This window comes from Primulina tabacum, chromosome 1 (assembly GCF_025594145.1).
Source record: "Primulina tabacum isolate GXHZ01 chromosome 1, ASM2559414v2, whole genome shotgun sequence".
NCBI classification, from domain to species: Eukaryota; Viridiplantae; Streptophyta; class Magnoliopsida; order Lamiales; family Gesneriaceae; genus Primulina; species Primulina tabacum.
The window spans coordinates 59,233,751-59,252,122 of NC_134550.1; the positions used below are offsets into that span (position 1 = coordinate 59,233,751).

General features: G+C 39.3%; 2 protein-coding genes and 1 long non-coding RNA gene across 3 annotated transcripts; 1 reads left to right on the forward strand and 2 right to left on the reverse strand.

Annotated features, from left to right (window-relative positions):
• Positions 1 to 5,834: 5,834 nt before the first annotated feature.
• Positions 5,835 to 7,273, reverse strand: LOC142520588 (uncharacterized). The gene is made up of 2 exons (XR_012813958.1): positions 6,991 to 7,273; positions 5,835 to 6,263 (listed from the first exon to the last, which is right to left on the reverse strand). It is a non-coding gene; the product is annotated as an uncharacterized LOC142520588 (long non-coding RNA).
• Positions 7,274 to 8,510: 1,237 nt separating this feature from the next.
• Positions 8,511 to 9,205, reverse strand: LOC142520595 (signal peptidase complex-like protein DTM1). The gene is made up of 2 exons (XM_075623644.1): positions 8,879 to 9,205; positions 8,511 to 8,737 (listed from the first exon to the last, which is right to left on the reverse strand). Exons 1-2 carry the CDS (start codon positions 9,112 to 9,114, stop codon positions 8,650 to 8,652), a joined length of 324 nt encoding a protein of 107 aa, XP_075479759.1. The 5' UTR covers positions 9,115 to 9,205; the 3' UTR covers positions 8,511 to 8,649.
• Positions 9,206 to 12,084: 2,879 nt separating this feature from the next.
• Positions 12,085 to 16,306, forward strand: LOC142555941 (cryptochrome-1-like). Its single transcript, XM_075667105.1, is given in 5 exon segments — positions 12,085 to 12,552; positions 12,554 to 12,731; positions 13,307 to 13,525; positions 14,685 to 15,391; positions 15,500 to 16,306. Coding segments are annotated over 5 exon segments (2,046 nt in total). The 5' UTR covers positions 12,085 to 12,417.
• The last annotated feature ends 2,066 nt before the right edge of the window (positions 16,307 to 18,372 follow it).

Consider the following 18,372-nt stretch of genomic DNA (forward strand, 5'->3'; position numbering starts at 1 on the left):
AAAATTGTTGTAGACATAATGGCGGGCAGGTACGAGATAACAAAGTTCAACGGAAGCAATTTTATGCTGTGGAAAATAAAGATACAAGCAGTTTTAAGAAAAGAGAATTGTTTGGCGGCTATTGGAGATAGACCGGTGGAGATTACAGATGATGGAAAGTGGAACGAGATGAATGATAACGCTGTTGCCAATTTACACTTGGCTATAGCTGACGAAGTTTTGTCAAGTATCTCTGAGATAAAAACAGCCAAAGTTATCTGGAATACTCTGACAAAGATGTACGAGGTCAAGTCGCTACACAACATGATTTTCCTAAAAAGAAAGCTTTATACTCTTCGGATGACAGAATCTTCATCGATGACCGACCATATCAACACACTAAATACACTATTTGCCCAACTCACTTCCATGGGGCATAAAATAGTGGAAAATGAACGTGCGGAGCTTCTACTTCAAAGTCTACCAGATTCATATGATTAACTTATCATCAACATAACCAACAATATTCTTATGGGCTTTCTAAGATTCGACGATGTCTTAACTGCGGTTCTCGGATAAGAAAGCCGGCGCAAGAATAAAGAAGATATGTTGGTAACCTCGAAGCATACAGAGGCGTTACCGATGATAAGAGGAAGATTTATGGACCGTGATTCCAGTGGGAGTCAAAGGCGAGGTAGATCAAAGTCGAGAAGTAAGAAGAAAAATATTTACTGCTTTAAATGTAGCGGTAAAGGGCACTTCAAGAAAGAGTGTACGAGTATCGATAAAAGCTCTCAAGGAAATGTGACCAGTACTTCAGGCAGTGGTGAAATATTATTCAGCGAAGCAGCAACTGTTGCAGAAGGCAGGCACAAATTTTGTGACACATGGATTATGGATTCAGGAGCGACATGGCATATGACGTCTCGGAGAGAATGGTTTGATCATTATGAACCAGTCTCAGGAGGATCTGTATTCATGAGAAATGATCATGTCTTGGAAATCGCTGGGGTCGGTACTATCAAAATTAAAATGTTTGATGGCACCATTCGCACCATACAGGAGGTACGACATGTGAAAGGACTGCCGAAAAATCTTTTGTCCTTGGGGCAATTGGATGACATCGGGTGCAAAACTCGTATCGAGAACGGGATCATAAAAATTGTGAAGGGCGCGCTTGTGGTTATGAAGGCGGAAAAGGTTGCTGCAAATCTGTATGTACTTTTGGGAGAAACACACAGGCAGAACTAGCTGTTGCATCAATTGGTTCAGGAGAAGAATTAACAGTGTTATGGTATAGAAAGCTCGGGCATATGTCAGAACGGGGGTTGAAAATTCTCTCAGAACGGAAGCTGCTGCCGGGACTTACAAAAGTGTCACTACCCTTTTGTGAGCACTGTGTTACCAGTAAACAACACAGATTAAAGTTTGTCACTTCTACTGCCAGGAGCAAAAGCATATTAGAGCTGATTCATTCAGATGTTTGGCAAGCACCGGTTGTATCCCTAGGAGGAGCGAGATACTTTGTTTCGTTTATTGATGATTTCTCTAGAAGATGTTGGGTGTATCCAATCAAGAAGAAATCAGATGTTTTCCAGATCTTCAAAGAATTCAAAGCGCGAGTTGAACTTGATTCTGAAAAGAAAATCAAGTGTTTGAGGACTGACAATGGAGGAGAATATACCAGTGACGAGTTTGATGCATATTGTCAACATGAGGGCATCAAGAGACAATTCACGACGGCTTACACACCTCAACAGAATGGAGTGGCGGAGCGGATGAACAGAACCTTGTTAGACAGAAAAAGAGCTATGTTGAGGACTGCAGGTCTAGAAAAGTCATTTTGGACGGAAGCAGTCAAAACCGCTTGTTATATTATCAATCGTTCTCCTTCAGTGGCGATTGATCTGAAGACTCCGATGGAGATGTGGACCGGAAAGCCGACAAATTATTCTCATTTTCATACATTTGGAAGTCCGGTGTACGTTCTGTACAATGAGCAAGAAAGATCAAAGTTGGATTCGAAATCCAAAAAATGTATCTTCTTGGGTTATGCTGATGGAGTAAAGGGGTTTCGTTTGTGGGATCCTACTGTTCACAAGCTTGTCGTCAGCAGGGATGTTATCTTCGAGAAAGATAAAGTAAAGGGAGACAAAGGCACACTGAATTCAGAAACTACTATTTTTCAGGTGGAAAATAAGACGGACGAAGGTCAAGTTTCTTGTGAAGCAGTACCAGAGCACGAAGAACAAGAACATGTTGAGTATGAGGTTTCCAATGTGAGGCAGTCAACTCGAGACAGAAGACCACCAGGTTGGCTTTCAGATTATGTCACTGAAAGCAACATTGCATAATGTCTATTATCAGAGAATGGTGAGCCATCCAGTTTCCACGAGGCTACTCAAAGCTCGGATGTATTGTTGTGGATGATAGCAATGCAAGAAGAGTTGGAGGCATTAGACAGGAATAAAACTTGGGATCTTGTTACACTACCACGAGGGAGGAAAGCCATCGGCAACAGATGGGTCTATAAGATCAAGCGAGATGGCAATAACCAAGTGGAGCGGTATCGTGCTAGATTGGTAGTAAAAGGGTATGCTCAGAAAGAAGGCATTGAATTCAATGAGATATTTTCTCCTGTGGTTCGGCTTACAACAGTCAGAGTAGTATTGGCATTGTGTGCGGTGTTTGACCTATATCTAGAACAGCTAGATGTGAAAACGGCATTTCTTCATGGAGATCTTGAAGAAGAAATATATATGCTCCTAGCCAGAAGGTTTTGCGGAAAAAGGCAAAGAGAACATGGTTTACAGGTTGAAGAAATCTCTGTACGGTCTCAAACAGGCGCCGAGGTGTTGGTACAAGAGATTTGATTCCTATATCATGAGTCTTGGATACAACAGACTGAGTGCAGACCCTTGTACATATTTCAGGAGGTCTGGTGATAATTATATTATTTTGCTGTTGTATGTGGACGACATGTTGGTAGCAGGCCCCAACAAAGATAAGGTCCAAGGATTGAAGGCACAGTTGGCTAGGGAATTTGATATGAAGGACTTGGGACCAGCAAACAAGATTCTAGGGATGCAAGTTCATCGAGACAAAAGTAACAGAAAGATTTGGCTTTTGCAGAAAAATTATTTGAAGAAAGTCTTGCAACGCTTCAACATGCAAGATAGTAAGCCAATTTCGACCCTCTCTTCCTGTTAACTTCAAGTTATCCTCTGAGATGTGTCCTAGCAGTGAAGCAGAGAGGATGGAGATGTCTCGAGTACCATATGCATCAGCAGTGGGAAGTTTGATGTTCGCTATGATATGTACAAGACCGGACATTGCTCAACCAGTGGGAGCAGTTAGTCGGTATATGGCGAATCCTGGACAAAAGCATTGGAGCACTGTTAAGAAGATCCTTAGATACATTAAAGGTACCTCGAATGCTGCATTATGTTATGGAGGATCGGATTTTACACTCAGGGGCTATGTCGATTCAGATTATGCAGGTGATCTTGATAAGAGGAAATCTACTACTGGTTATGTGTTTACACTTGCGAAAGGAGTTCAAAACTGCAGACAGTTGTGGTGTTATCTACAATAGAGGCAGAATATATGGCAGCTACTCAAGCTTGCAAGGATGCAATATGGATCAAAAGGTTATTGGAGAAGATCGGCACAAACAAGAAAATGTTCCTTTGTTTTGTGACAATCAGAGTGCCTTGCACATTGCAAGGAATCCAGCCTTTCATTCCAGGACGAAACACATTGGAGTACAATTTCACTTTGTGCGGGAAGTAGTAGAAGAAGGAAGTGTGGATATGCAGAAGATCCATACGAAGGACAACATAGCTGATTTTCTGACCAAGCCAGTGAACACTGATAAGTTTGAATGGTGTAGATCCTCAAGTGGCCTAGCAGAGACGTAAGCAGCAGGTAATGACAAGATTGAAAGGATGTGTGGAGATGTGTTTGATTCTCAATCAAATCTCCAAGTGGGAGAAATGTTGGAAAAGTCAAGAAAGGCAGCACAGGAAAGGAAAACATGTAATAAATGTGTGTTGCCTATTTTGCAGGAAGTTTCGCAGAATTGATGGCATACGCGTTTTTAACGCGTGTTCACACGGTCAGGGGCTCTATAAATAGAGCTCCCCCATTCATTCTGAAATCATCCATTCTTCGAGTTTTCTCTCATCTTATAAGCATTTGAGTGCTTAGTTCTATAATATTTGTGAGGTGTTTTGTTCTCCTGTATTAAGAGAATGTGTGTTCTCTTTGGAAACACAGTGAGTGAGTTGTACACCACAAAATATTATAGTGAAATTCTTTTCATCTTGCCCGTGGTTTTTACCCTAATAATTTTTAGGGGTTTTCCACGTAAATCTCGGTGTCCAGTTTATTCTTTATTTTCGGGTTTTATTATCTCAAATTTCGCACGTGGGACCAACACATTCCCGGGATCATCTCAGTTTGAATGGTTGAGCTGACTCTTGTAATGATCCCTGAGTTTCATTCAACTAGGAACCGGTTCCAAAACATAGAATAACGTGGGATTCAACTCCTTTGCAGTTTTCATCTTAATTTAGTTCTTAAATCCGTTGGTGAGTAAATTTCAATCACTCGTTGTTGTTTTAATTTATGTTGTGGCAGGCGTTCCATGTCCTTCAAACTAATGGAGTAAATGTCTTAGAACATATGTATTGGGCTTGGTCAATTTGAATGAGAAATTGGACAAGCTTGAGAATTGTAAGTGGGAAGTGTCCCACATAGGAAAAAGAACATGACATTGGTGAGCTTATATTGTTTTACACTTTGTGGAGGTGTAAGAAAGATTGGTCAAGAGACTCTCTTTCGCGTACGTCGGCGTAGGATGCAAATCATGGGCCCGATTTACAGTGGAAAAAGGCTTGACTGACTTGTGTGCACGTGTACGAGCACGACCTGGGTGCGTCGAATGATCAGAACCGATCAAGGCAAAATTACCCACCAACCCGGAGTGCCTATATATAGAGGCAACCTACAGAACCGACACACTCTCCTGCATTCTCGTATTTTCGAATACTTTGTTGTCTCGGCTGTTGTTCCTCTACCGTTACTCTGTTTCGTGATAAAGTTCAGGTACTTTTCAGTTCGTCATAGTGGTGCCTCGTGCTACGGTACTGCTGGTTTGATCTCCCAATTGTCGTCGACAGCAAAACCCATATCCCAAATCGTCGAGGTTTTGTTTTCTGGTTTATTCGAATTTTGATTTTTATTCGCGACCATTATCATCATCATAATTTTGTGGTTGGACATGATCACGGTTCACATTGCTTTCGTATAGACTGTAAGCTTGATGATATGCGCATTTATCTGCGATGAGGTTGTTGGACACGAAATTCAACCTTACGGTTTTGTAGTGTTGTCACAATTAAGTGATAGCTTCGATGCTACATGTGGGGACAGTGCCCCCACATGAGTGCCCTCACATGGTTTGAATGGACAAGATTCATACACATATGTGATTTTAAAAAAATTAGTAGACTCCATGTATGTGTGGCTAAATTTAGACCCTTGATTCTATCATGAGGGTAGTGCCCCTACATGTAGGATGGAATCAAAGTACTCTATTATTTTACAAGTCACCTTTTTTCCCTCTCAGACTGATGGAATTTCACGGCGTCTGGCACTCGCTACAGATCCGGAAATGGTAAAACCGAAAGTTTCGTATTAACTTCAATATATAAACGGAGGCCAAATACCCTTTTTTTTTAATTTTAACTTCAATCTAGTTGATAAGTAAGAGAATAATGTACACACTCTTGATTTTTTGCCACATTATATTATATGATCGGGAAGCAACAAAGCAATGTTTTTTTTAAAAATAAAATAAATAAAAATTAAGATCAACAACCCTACCCACTACTGATGCGGCTAGATTCACGGGTATCTATTGGGTGCATATACTTGCAATTTGGACACGAAGGTGAAGACTTGCACATCATCACCAACATGTAACACTTGTTGCACACTGCAGTCACCATTTCTTGTTCTTCAACTTCAAAACTCAACCACGACGGCGAACGGTTAAGACGCCGAATGTCGAAGTCTCTTGTGCTGGAAATCATGAGTTGATCGCTCGAATGGCTTGGTTAGGCCTGACCAATACCGTGGTTATTTGAATTGTTTACGAAATCATTATTTCGTAAATATTGGCTCGGTAGATTAAGCTCAAGATCCAATTAGATTAACCTAATTGGATCGGTTAAGACCCTCTGTTGAGTCCTTGTGTTGAGGAAGTATAATTGTCCCGACTGCGTTAAAGAGGGTACGTAATTGTTAACCATTGACATTGTCTCGCACTATATATTCTGACCTTTTACCCATATCTACATTTATTTCATCTTATTTACCGATTACATATACGTACGCCAATGTAAAATCATTGTTTTTTTAAAATTTCTATTTTTTTAAAAACGAAATTTGTATAGTATTAAGGTATTACTATACAAATTAAGTCAATTACCTCGGTGAAAAGTGTAAAGGTCAGTCAAATTAACAATTAATAACCCATAAAAGCAACGAGTAATGATATATCGTAGTCTTCATAAAATGATTCATATCATCATAAGCCCTGTACAAATTAACAATTACACAAACGTATATTTTAAGCATGCATATAACATACCAGAGAACTGTGATACATATAAAGAAACACAAAATGAAAAATATAAAGAATAAAGTATTTAAAAAAAAAATTAAAACAGAAGTAATAAAATTTTGAAACTGAAACAACAAGAGAATTCTCACGCTTCAAAAGAAATTTTTAAAACGCTTAAAAACTATTGCAGTATCCTAGCTCACAGACCGCCATTGAATTAATTTGCAAACTTCATTTTTCTACAACCATATTATCATTCCAAATTTTTTTCTTCATGGAATCCACACACACACACACAAACGTATATATAAATAATAATAATAATAATAATAATAATAATAAAGACAGATGAAACCAGATACGAGAGATGAATTTAACACCTTGACATCGAGACAACGTTGCCACTCCATAGGCAAAGGAGTGTGTGTTTGTATGTCGGCTTCATCAAGAAAAATTTCATGGTTTTGGGTTTGTCTATGATCTTCTCTTCATCCCTCTTTCTCTTCTTCGATAATATTTCCTCCGCAGACAAAATTCGTTTCGATGTATGAAAAGAGAGCATTTTTTTTCTTTTTTAAAATTTTATTACAATTGAATGGTGTAAAATATTTGGGGCGATGATATATATAAAGCGTGATGAAGAGAAAGCAGTTGGAAGCTATAATATTTGCAAGGACAATAGCTTTTAATGTGAGAGTGAGATTAACTTGAGAGGACAACATATTTTAATGTGAAAGTGAAAGGGGCCATCTCTATATGTTTTGATGTAGTTTTGACTTGGACATATAATTTTTATCGGGAATTCATTTTTTTTTTTCTTCTTATCTATGTTCTTTTGATTGATTAAGTTAGACCATCACATTTGGAGTAAAATTTCTTAATAATACAATATATTCTTACATGATTTTATGTAAACACTAGAATTTGGAACATTTTAATATTAATATTTTTGGGTTTAGGTTTTTGTTAAACATAAAATTTGTGTTGGCAGTTGATAAGAGTGTGACATATATAGAAAGGAAGCGTGATGAGGAAGTGATCAAGTACTTGTTGGTGAATAAAGACTTGAGGTAGCACACCTGATTTGATTGCATTCAATTGGCACCACTGCAATAGATAGCTCTTGGGTAGTTGGGGTTTTGGTTTCATAAATAAGCTTTCGATGCTACTCATCTATGTAATACAATTTAAGGGTTAACGAGATCATATTTATGTCCTCGCTTCATTTTAATAGGTAAGATCTTGTCATACATACGATTTCAAAAAAAAATGGATCCTACATATGCATGGGTAAATTTTGACCATTCATCATATCATGGAGACAATATCCACGTGAGTAGAATGAAATAAACCCAAATTATAGGTGAGGGAGAAGACGCGATCATTATTATATCATTAAATGAGAGTAGCGTAAACAGTTGTAGAGGGTCTTGAATTTAATGCCTGATGGACCTGTATTTATAGTTCCAACTTTATATTATATTGATAAAAATAAATAACAAGATAAAAACTATCTATCTTAAAACTAGTTCCACCTGATATCGGGCCAGTAGCTCAATGATCTCACAATTTTGTCGGATTAGTCGGTTCTCCGGGTTCCATCCCTCTCTTGTAAAAAAAAAAAAAAAAAAACTAGTTCCACCTTCTCTGTTATATTGGAACTGTGCAGTTTTCCCCCCTTCAGACTCGGAGATAACTGGTAAATCTAAAATTTATTAAAGAAGCACAATTGTGAAGAGTAGATCTGTTGATTTTATTTTGGTGTGCAGAAAGAAATGTGCTGTGCATATTCATTTTTTACATTTAAGATGATCATGACTTTGCAGATTGTTGCATTAGTAGCATCAGACATGGTGAGTGGCATGCCAAGTAGAATCGTGCATGGTGCAATGGGGTTAAGCCGTAAAGACATTGAGAAGTCATAACGAAACAGATTAGCCCTGACCGCGATCATGAAGAAAGATGAGCCACACAACTGGATCGAAGTGTATAATTACAGCCAACTTCATGCAAAATAACAAAAGGTAGCGCCGAGTTCGCTAGCTAGTTATGAAACTCCACCACTTACAAAACGCGAAACCATAAACTGCACCGTAAAGTAGGAGTTTGATTGGGTACATCTTAAACCTGCACGTAAAGGGAAAAAGATTGAGTCATCAAAATATATAATCATCGTTGCTGAGAGTACAATTATTCACCAACTACTATATATATTTTTTTATCAAGTATACGAAAGTTATTCAAGTAACTAACAATCAATCACCTCACCTTGTGGCAGTTACAGGTGTTGCCCGGGCCATTCCATCTGCGGTGACGACGGTGCACCACCGGGAAACACCGCGATCAAGATTATCCCAATCAGGCAACACCACGCCGCAGATGGCAAGCATCCCGAACAAGTATGTAATCCCCATTTTCTTCCATGACAGGGTGTATAGTCCTGTTATCGCCGCCGCCACAGCCAACCAAACCATGGAATTGCGTAAAACGGCGTCGCTCCCCATTGACCGATGGACGAAGATGGGATATTGGAAGCAGTTATTTATCAGCCCGATGCGTACTGCTGAGTAGCTGACTCTTAACAATGTCTTTAAATGTGGAATATTAAAATTCAATGCATTAAATTATAATCTAGCAGAATAAATATAAATATAATATAAATAGTCGGGGAATTCACGTTGCAAAGCATATTATGATACTCACGGGAAATTTAGAGTCCGATCCACGCAAGCGTCACTAATCCAGACACGGGCTCCAAAATTACCCTGGGCCTGAAATCACAAATAAGACCGTTAGGAGGGGGCCAGGAGGGTGTCCTGGCGTAGCTCCTCCGACGCTCAAGTCAGTGACTGAGGGTATATAGGGGGAGCAGCTAAGGGCGCTGCTGAAAACAATACAGTGAATCCAATAATCATACGCTCCAACCTGGTATTTATAGGAGAATATCTGGGCTTGTCATGGGCCATTCACCTGTGGGCCTTAATGATGGGCCGGGAATTTGGGCCGGATCTTGATGGGTCATCCCTGGGTATCATCAGTCTCCCCCTCCCGAGTCGAACTGAATCGTAGGTTCAAAGTTCGATTGATTGCGTTGTTCTCGGTTTACAACATGTGAGTTGTGCATTTTCTTCCAGCCCTCCGTCAGTCTCCAAAAAGTTGGAAACAAATCAAATATCAATCCTAGCACCGCTTCATCATCACCTACCGCCTGCACGCCAGCCCCAACAGCGTGCGTCCGCCCTTGCGCGCCTCGCCCCCTCGCGCGCTCGCCTGGCGCCCTCGCCCCGCGCGGCCGCACAGCTCCCGCGCGCCACGCCCTCCCCGAGCTCGTCCGGCGCCCTGCCGAAGCACTCGCCCCCTCGCGCACCACGCTCGCATGCTCGCCCGGGCGCCGGCTCGCCCGCGTGCCACAGGCTCGCCCTCAAGCCCTCTGCCATGCCTTCGCCCTAGCGCCTGCTCGCCAGCGTCACGCCAGCTCGCCCGCACCCCGAGCTCGCCCGAGCACCAGCTCGCCCCTAGCCCCTAGCCCCTCGCCTGCCGCTCTCGCCCTCGCCCGCCGAGCGTCTGCTCGCCGCACGCCCGAGCGCCACACGCCAGCTCGCCCGCGCCCCGCAGCTCGCCCGCCACTCCGGCTCGCCCGAGCGCCTGCTCGCCCCCGCCACGCCACGCCAGCTCGCCCTCACCACGCCAGCTCGCCGAGAGCCCGCCCGCCCGCCACTCGCTTGCCCTCGCGCCACAGGCTCGCCCTCAAGCCCTCGGCCACGCCTTCGCCTCGTCCAATACGTTGAGAAATTTTATATAATTTGTAAATTTGAGATTGTGATTTTTATTGAAAATTTTAAATTATTATTAACTCATATTTCATTGACCAAAAACTATTGGAAATAAATATTATTTGGGTACTTTTTTTCTTATGAATAAGGAAGGATAAGTTGATAATATGTATTAAATAATATCTTTTATTATAATTTTTTTAATGGTTTTTTCATATATAGTTTTTGTTTTTGGGAAGTAAAGAATATCAATATAATTTTTTGGAGAAGTTGGTGAAAAAATCCTCAATCAAAACATTTCTTTGGGTTTACTCCCTATCCATAAAATTGTGGTACTATGTCATACAAAATGTGGTACACTTCATGTGGAAATGTGGTACACTTCATGTGAAAATTTGGTACTAAAAAGTACCCAGGGACTTAACACAAAAAAACGACGGCTGGGGACTGAAGGTCAATTTCCCGTAATTTTTTTTCCATTTTGAAATTGTAGTAGTTAAAAATAAGATTTATCACACTTTCATTTGTGATAAATGGTCAAATTTAAAAGTTCTAATTAAGTAAATATGAATAAGCTTTAGCGAGTAGGTCTTTTGTGAGACGGTCTCAGTAATCTTTATTTGTGAAACAGGTCAACCCTACTGATATTCACAATAAAAAGTAATACTCTTAGCATAAAAAGTAATATTTTTTCATGGATGACCCAAATAAGATATGCGTCTCACAAAATACGACCTGTGAGACCGTCTCACACAAGTTTTTGTCTAAACTTTACGAATTAGTACATATCGTAAAAAAAAAGTAATATGAGATTGATTTTTATTATAAGAGAACTGTTGAATTCAGTTATATATCTTTTATATTTTTTCATTCTCAAAATAAGATAATGTGTTAAAAACCATTAAAATGCATATTTTTCTATTATAAATCTAATAATTAAACCGCACACAAAATCTACATGTGAATCTTCTTTCTATCACTACTCCTCCTCCAAAGCTTCGCACATCGTAACTTGACTTGTAAATAAAAAATTGCTGAAAACTATGCATAACAATTAGCAAGTGGTTGTCTCGATCGACTGGTGGCAAGCATATCCTTTCAAGTCTATCTTTGACCTAAAGACAAAATGTTTTGGTTTTATTTCTTTCTTAAGAAAAATATCACATTTCAGATCTCGCAATTTCATTAATCAAACTCAAAAATTGTTACCGGGGGTGTTTGAAGAGATCAACCGAAATTGCAAAATTCGTATGTAATAATTATGAAAACCCAACAAGTTTGGTGCTTTTTCAAACCAGAAATATATATTTTATAGATTATGTCGAATTAATTGAGAGTGTGTCTGAACTTTTGGGTAAAACAATATTCGAAATCAAACTCGACGTAACACATTACCTAAGTTCAACTTAACTCAGCTAATTTCGGCATTTAAAGATTTGGTTATTGAAGAATATAAATGCTCAAATGGAATACGTAGAGTCCCAAGTGCAGTCAAGCTAAGCTTGACATTTATTTCCAGCCCGCCATCTTGGAACGATCAACGAAGGTGCTGGATGGGCTTGATGTTTTTTTTTTTGTTTTTGCATCGGATAAGAAACCAAGATCCAAAAATAAAAATAAAAAATCTCGAAAACTTAAAAGTTGTGGCTGCAATTTGGCCGGCAGTTATCTTGCAACCCCACAACCTTAACCAATCACCATCACTCCCTGTTTCTCTCTCAAAGGTTTCTTTTTGCTATTGCTGAGTGCCCATTTTTTCGTACTATTCACTTTAGGCCATCAAGATTCACGGAGAATTAAATTCTTCCACGCACTCATATGTAATTTACGCGACAAAGAAAGTTAAAGATCAGTTTTTTTGGTTCATGGTCTATTCTCTTGAGTCTCGATTGGTGAAAAAAAGAATAGCAAAATCAACAGGTGTCAAGAGTGATTTGTATCCCAATCGCAAGAAGAGAAGAATTCTGATGTTTATAGAAGAAACGTAATTTGTTCGTGTGTGTGTGTGTCTATTTTCTCGAAAATTTATTGGGCATGTCAGGAGGGGGGTGCAGTATAGTATGGTTCAGGAGGGATCTAAGAGTGGAAGATAATCCAGCATTAGCTGCTGGAGTGCGGGCTGGAGCAGTAATTGCAGTATTTATATGGGCACCTGAAGAAGAAGGGCCTATATTTTCCAGGAAGGGTTTCAAGATGGTGGCTGAAGCAGAGTTTAGCACATCTCGATATTTCTTTGAAACGTCTCGGCACTAATCTTCTCACTAAGAGATCTACAGATAGTGTTTCTTCTCTCCTTGAAATTGTTAAATCCACTGGAGCTACTCAGATCCTTTTCAACCATTTATATGGTCAGTTTTCCTTCTCATTGTAGAGTATTATATTAATTTTCTCTTAGTTTTCATATACTTTAAGGTGGCACTTGGGATTTTGTCAGTTCCTTGTACTGTGCTTTTAGCATATTATATTGATGTTTATCGTTACTGAAATTGGTATCGTTTAGTTATTAAATAGTGGTAAAGAATTTTATAATTGTTTTAACCTTTTTTGGTTTCTCTTTTTGGTCCATATCATACTGCAATATAAACATAAATGCCATGATTTCTTTTGACTCTGCCAGTCATCATACTCAATTTTATTTTAAAATAACCCTTCTTTGGGAAAGAAGTGGACTTTCGTATTAGTGAGGTAGTATATTAGTGTGTTGTTTCTTTCTTTCCATATGTAGAAATGGACTATCTTGTTGTCTTAAAGCTATAGCTTTTATCTTTAATTTAAAGGCAACAGGTGGTTAGAAAAGAAGGCATTTTACATAAGGCCTAATTTCCCCCTCAAATTTTTATATTTTAGTTTTATCCCCCTCAATAAGATTTTTAGCTCTACTTCTGCTGGAGTTCAGCATTTATGTGCTTGATTATTATTTTAGATCCTATATCGTTGGTTCGGGATCACCGAGCGAAGGATGTTTTGACGGCCAAAGGAGTGGCTGTCCGCTCCTTTAACGCGGACTTGCTGTACGAACCCTGGGAGGTCCATGATCAGGAAGGCCTACCATTCACAACTTTTGCAGGATTTTGGGAAAGATGCCTTAGCATGCCACATGATCCCGAGGCTCCACTTCTCCCACCCAAAAGAATAATTTCTGGTAGTAGGGTCTTCTCACGTTTTGACAATTATGATTCTCACTGTGTTCAATCTTATCGACTCTCACTGTGTTCAATCTTATCGACTCTACTAATTGCTAGTCCTTATGCGCACTTCATCAAAATTTTGTGGTGATATTGCTTATATTGGCATTATTTTTGGTAAACAGTAATGATAAATAGTGTTGAAAAGGATATCGTTTAGTTTCAAGACCTAAATGATACTTGAATACAGATAACATCTAACCTCTTTCGCTACAAGTGCTAATTATGTTGGTTTTTGATAATCCTTTCTGACTATATTGTATATATTAGCATATTATCACTCATGCTAATCAATTGTATAACTTTGTACATGGTATCCAGCTGGTGAATTTAAATTCCAACAGTTTCTGAAGAAGTTATTTTATATTTTTGTCTGTGAGTCTCAGGCAATTTCAATAAATCGTAGTTGATCTCTGTGTTCGAATATGGAAACTATTCAAAAGATCCACTTATTCTTGTCCAACAAGTGTGTTTTGGAAGAGGAAACATGATTAAAATTAACTAGACGAATGTGCCCTAGTACCGTAATATCTTAATACTTGTGTCATGATGGTAGCTGTATCAGCTGGGTCGTTCATAAAGGAGATATATTCAAGCAGCTATTTGAATTATATGTTTTTAATTTTGCTTGTGTATTAGTGATCCCTTCATCAGGGAAAGAAATATTAGTGTTCCTGGTTGAATTTGCAGTTCATGCTGTAGCAATGTTAAAAATCTTCGATTCATTTAATGTCTGGCTGATTATAAACCCAATTCATTCATAAAATTCTATTGCAACAATGAGTCAGCATGTGAGTAGTTGTTTACTTAATGGGATTCTTTAGACCAAGACGTTCTTGTCCTGTGCTCTATCTTCTCATAAAACTTAATCAACATGGACAAGAACAGTAGTTGAATAGGAAAACATTGACAATTGCTGGATTAGGTTTCATGAGAAAACTTGCTATGACGGAAGAGTATTTGGTGAACTTCATCCTGGTATTCAATTTTGATATCTTTATGCTGTTTTCCTTTATTTTTCGCATATGTTTTATCGCTTGCTAGTGTGTCCCTCAGTTTCTAGTTAACCATTTTTTCTTCGGATTTGCATTGAAATTTATGCTTGATCTTTTTTAGTTGACATGCCAATATGTGCTTCGGACACTTTAGTATTTGAAGATGAGTCTGAGAAAGGAAGTAATGCACTTCTTGCTCGAGCTTGGTCTCCTGGCTGGAGCAACGCTGATAAGGCTCTCACCTCATTCATTAACGGACCGCTCGTAGAGTACTCAAAGAACCGAAGAAAAGCAGATAGTGCTACCACCTCGTTCCTCTCTCCTCATTTACATTTTGGCGAAGTCAGTGTACGGAAGGTCTTCCATTTAGTTCGCAGCAAGCAAGTTCTATGGGCCAATGATGGGAACAAGGCTGGTGAAGATAGTGTCAACTTATTTCTTAAGAGTATTGGCCTCAGAGAATATTCGAGATATATGAGTTTCAACCATCCATACAGCCATGAAAGGCCGTTACTTGGTCACCTTAAGTTTTTCCCTTGGGTAGTGGATGAGGGTTACTTTAAGGCATGGAGACAAGGCCGAACCGGTTATCCTTTGGTGGATGCTGGTATGAGAGAGCTGTGGGCCAGTGGCTGGCTGCATGATCGGATACGAGTGGTGGTCTCAAGTTTCTTTGTGAAGGTCCTGCAGCTGCCGTGGAGATGGGGAATGAAGTACTTCTGGGATACCCTTTTGGACGCGGATCTTGAAAGTGATGCCCTTGGTTGGCAGTATATATCAGGGACTCTTCCAGATGGTCGTCAGCTTGATCGCATTGACAACCCACAGGTGTTGATTGATTTATGTATTACCTTTGATTTTTCACATATTATGTTACCGTTCTCTCCAAATTCTCAACAATGGTGCATTTAATTTACGTATATTGTCATTTCACAGTTCGAGGGTTACAAGTTTGACCCAAACGGTGAGTATGTTCGGCGATGGCTTCCTGAACTTGCTAGGTTGCCAACCGAATGGATACACCACCCTTGGAATGCACCAGAATCTGTTCTTCAAGCAGCTGGAATCGAGCTTGGTTCCAATTATCCTTTACCAATTGTTGAAATCGATGATGCAAAAGCCAGGTTACATGAAGCACTGTCACAGATGTGGCGAAATGAAGCAGCTTCAAGAGCCGGTAATGGAATGGAAGAGGGACTCGGAGACTCATCTGATTCAACCCCTATTGCGTTTCCTCAAGAAACAGAAGTAGAAATGGAAATGGATAACGAACCAATTCGAAACAACCATATAAATACAAATATTCGACTATACGAGGATCAAATGGTCCCCAGCATCACTTCTTCTTTTGTCAGGGTGGGAGACGAAGAGACATCTATTAATATTCGAATTTCTGCAGATGAGAGTAGAGCCGAGGTGCCATCAAATGTAAATGTGGCAGAGGAACCAAGAAGAGACGCATTTGGACGGGTTACTACGGAAACAGTTAGACTGAACACTGGTTTTCTACAATTTAACAGAACAGGTCGGAGGAATTCTGAAGAATCTACTGCAGAATCATCCAGTGTCGGTAGAAGAGAAAGAGATGGAGGTCTAGTACCGGTTTGGTCTCCCTCAAGTTCAACTTACTCGGACCCATTTGCTGCTGAGGACAGTGGTATTGGAAATGGTTCCTCTTACTCGCAAAGGCACCGACAATCTCACCAGCTAATAAGCTGGAGGCGGCTTTATCAAACTGGGTAAGTGAACCATTTGAGTTTCAAGTGTTAATTTCGAAGTCAAATGTTATCGTGCATATTATGACTACCACCACTCTGTGCTCACCGGTTGTCACTCCTCAGGTTCCCTAGCCTACGGAAATAAGACTGTATTTGAGTTCCAATAGAAATTACCTTGTGTCCGTACTCACTTTACGAAAAGTGTTGATCGGAATTGCTTGATGAGTCATGTGTATTCTTATATACTCTGCCATCGAATTGACATGATCAAAATCCCAATTCGTTCGTGCTTGCATGGAGCTCCATTTTCAAAGGATCAAGTGATTGGGGTTTTGCAAACATCTAGAAGTTTTTATCATAAAACTTGTTGCTATTTGTTGATTCAGTGACTTCTCTTTATATTTAACTCTGTCAACAGGGAAAAAAGGAACGGCATATGATAATTGATATAACCATTTGTTATTGAGCAAAGATGAAATTACACTTTTATCATTAATGGCAATTCCCTTCAGCACTTCTGTTGTGCAAATCCCTTGATTTTCATTGTTTCACTTGGTACTAGATAATTTGAAGTCAGTATATTAGTGAACCGGACATGGGGTAGAAACTGCAAGATGAAACCAGCACGGGTGTGGCACCGTCTGTTTTGACCAACAATCCATCGGCATCCACATTTTTTGTAGTCAAATGGGATGGTTCATCTGTATCCATCGCTTGCTGTCCTGTTGTACAATTTGTACGGTTTTTCTGTACAGTTTGTGTTTGGCCATCACTATAGCAGAAATTCGGTGACGGGATTTGGAGTTTTTTCGATTTTAATAAATGCATGTTTGTGCCTTGTATGCTTGATGTACTATAGGCAGCTATTACGTTTACAATATGCTTTTGTTTGATTCAAAATTCTATGCCCGAAGACCTGTGCTTGTAAGGCTGGCTTGCTGATGGAGTTTAAGTGATCATGAACGGAATTCGAAAGTGAGCGATTCTAGCTTGTGTTTCTACTTCAAAATTCCTCCATCCATTGTAGTTTCATGGACCTTCACTGAAAGTTTTGAGCTGGTGGATCGTAGAAAATAAAAATTGAGTCTCTGTGTTTGATATCCTTGAAAATTTATTGTGTTTCCCTGCAATATTTCTTCATGTTGCGTCATTTTTTTTACACCATCTTTTTCCATGCCAGTGACTCGAATATAAATATTCGTATGCCAGAAAACCAATGTTGAGTCCTTTATTTTTACCAATTAATACTTATATCCCGGAAAGAAAACATACTTGTTAGACGAGATATCCTTGCAGCAAGTTGCGTATGTCTAATAGTATATTCAACTAAAGAAAAACAAATAAAATCATAATTTGAACATGAAAATTACGAAAATATATCACCACCAGGATTTTATGGTAATCCTTGTGAAAATCATTAAGCATAATTAGAAATTAAAGAGTTTTAATTATGATTAGTTTATTAGTTAATAAAATAGTGGAGCTGAAAGAATTGAATTTAGCACTGAAGTTGAAAAACCTAGGAGAACATAAATAAATGAAATGAACCTCGTGCGAGCCCGAGATTTTTCTAGTTCAGGGCGTAGCTCAGCCTGTCCAGCATACCCTTCTGACCTAAAAAAAGTAAGAATTTGTACTGGACGATATTAAATTAGTCCCATAAATATCAAAGTCACTGGTTTATGCCTCGTCCAAGAAATAGAATGCATGGGCCACAGTCATTATTACATACCCAAAATCAGATATTCCACACCAACAGCCGAAATTAACTGTGATCACCTCAACTAAGGTTGCTTTTGTTCAACCAACTTATTCATCCATTAAATTTCTTGCCTCACATTCCCGAGATAATGGGATGTGACGGTTGGCTCACATAAATCCATTTATCAATCTATCTAGCATTAACTAAATATGAAATCCAAGATTTCTTGTTGCAAATTAGGGTTGCAACTGGCAAGTCGAGTTGGTTAGAGATGATGAACTTGTCCGAGCTCGAGCTCGAGTCCGAGAGCTCTCTGATCACAAGCTTGAGTTGATCAAGAATTTGATTTTCAACTTCATTTTTTTTCTTTTTTGAGCTCGAGTTCGATA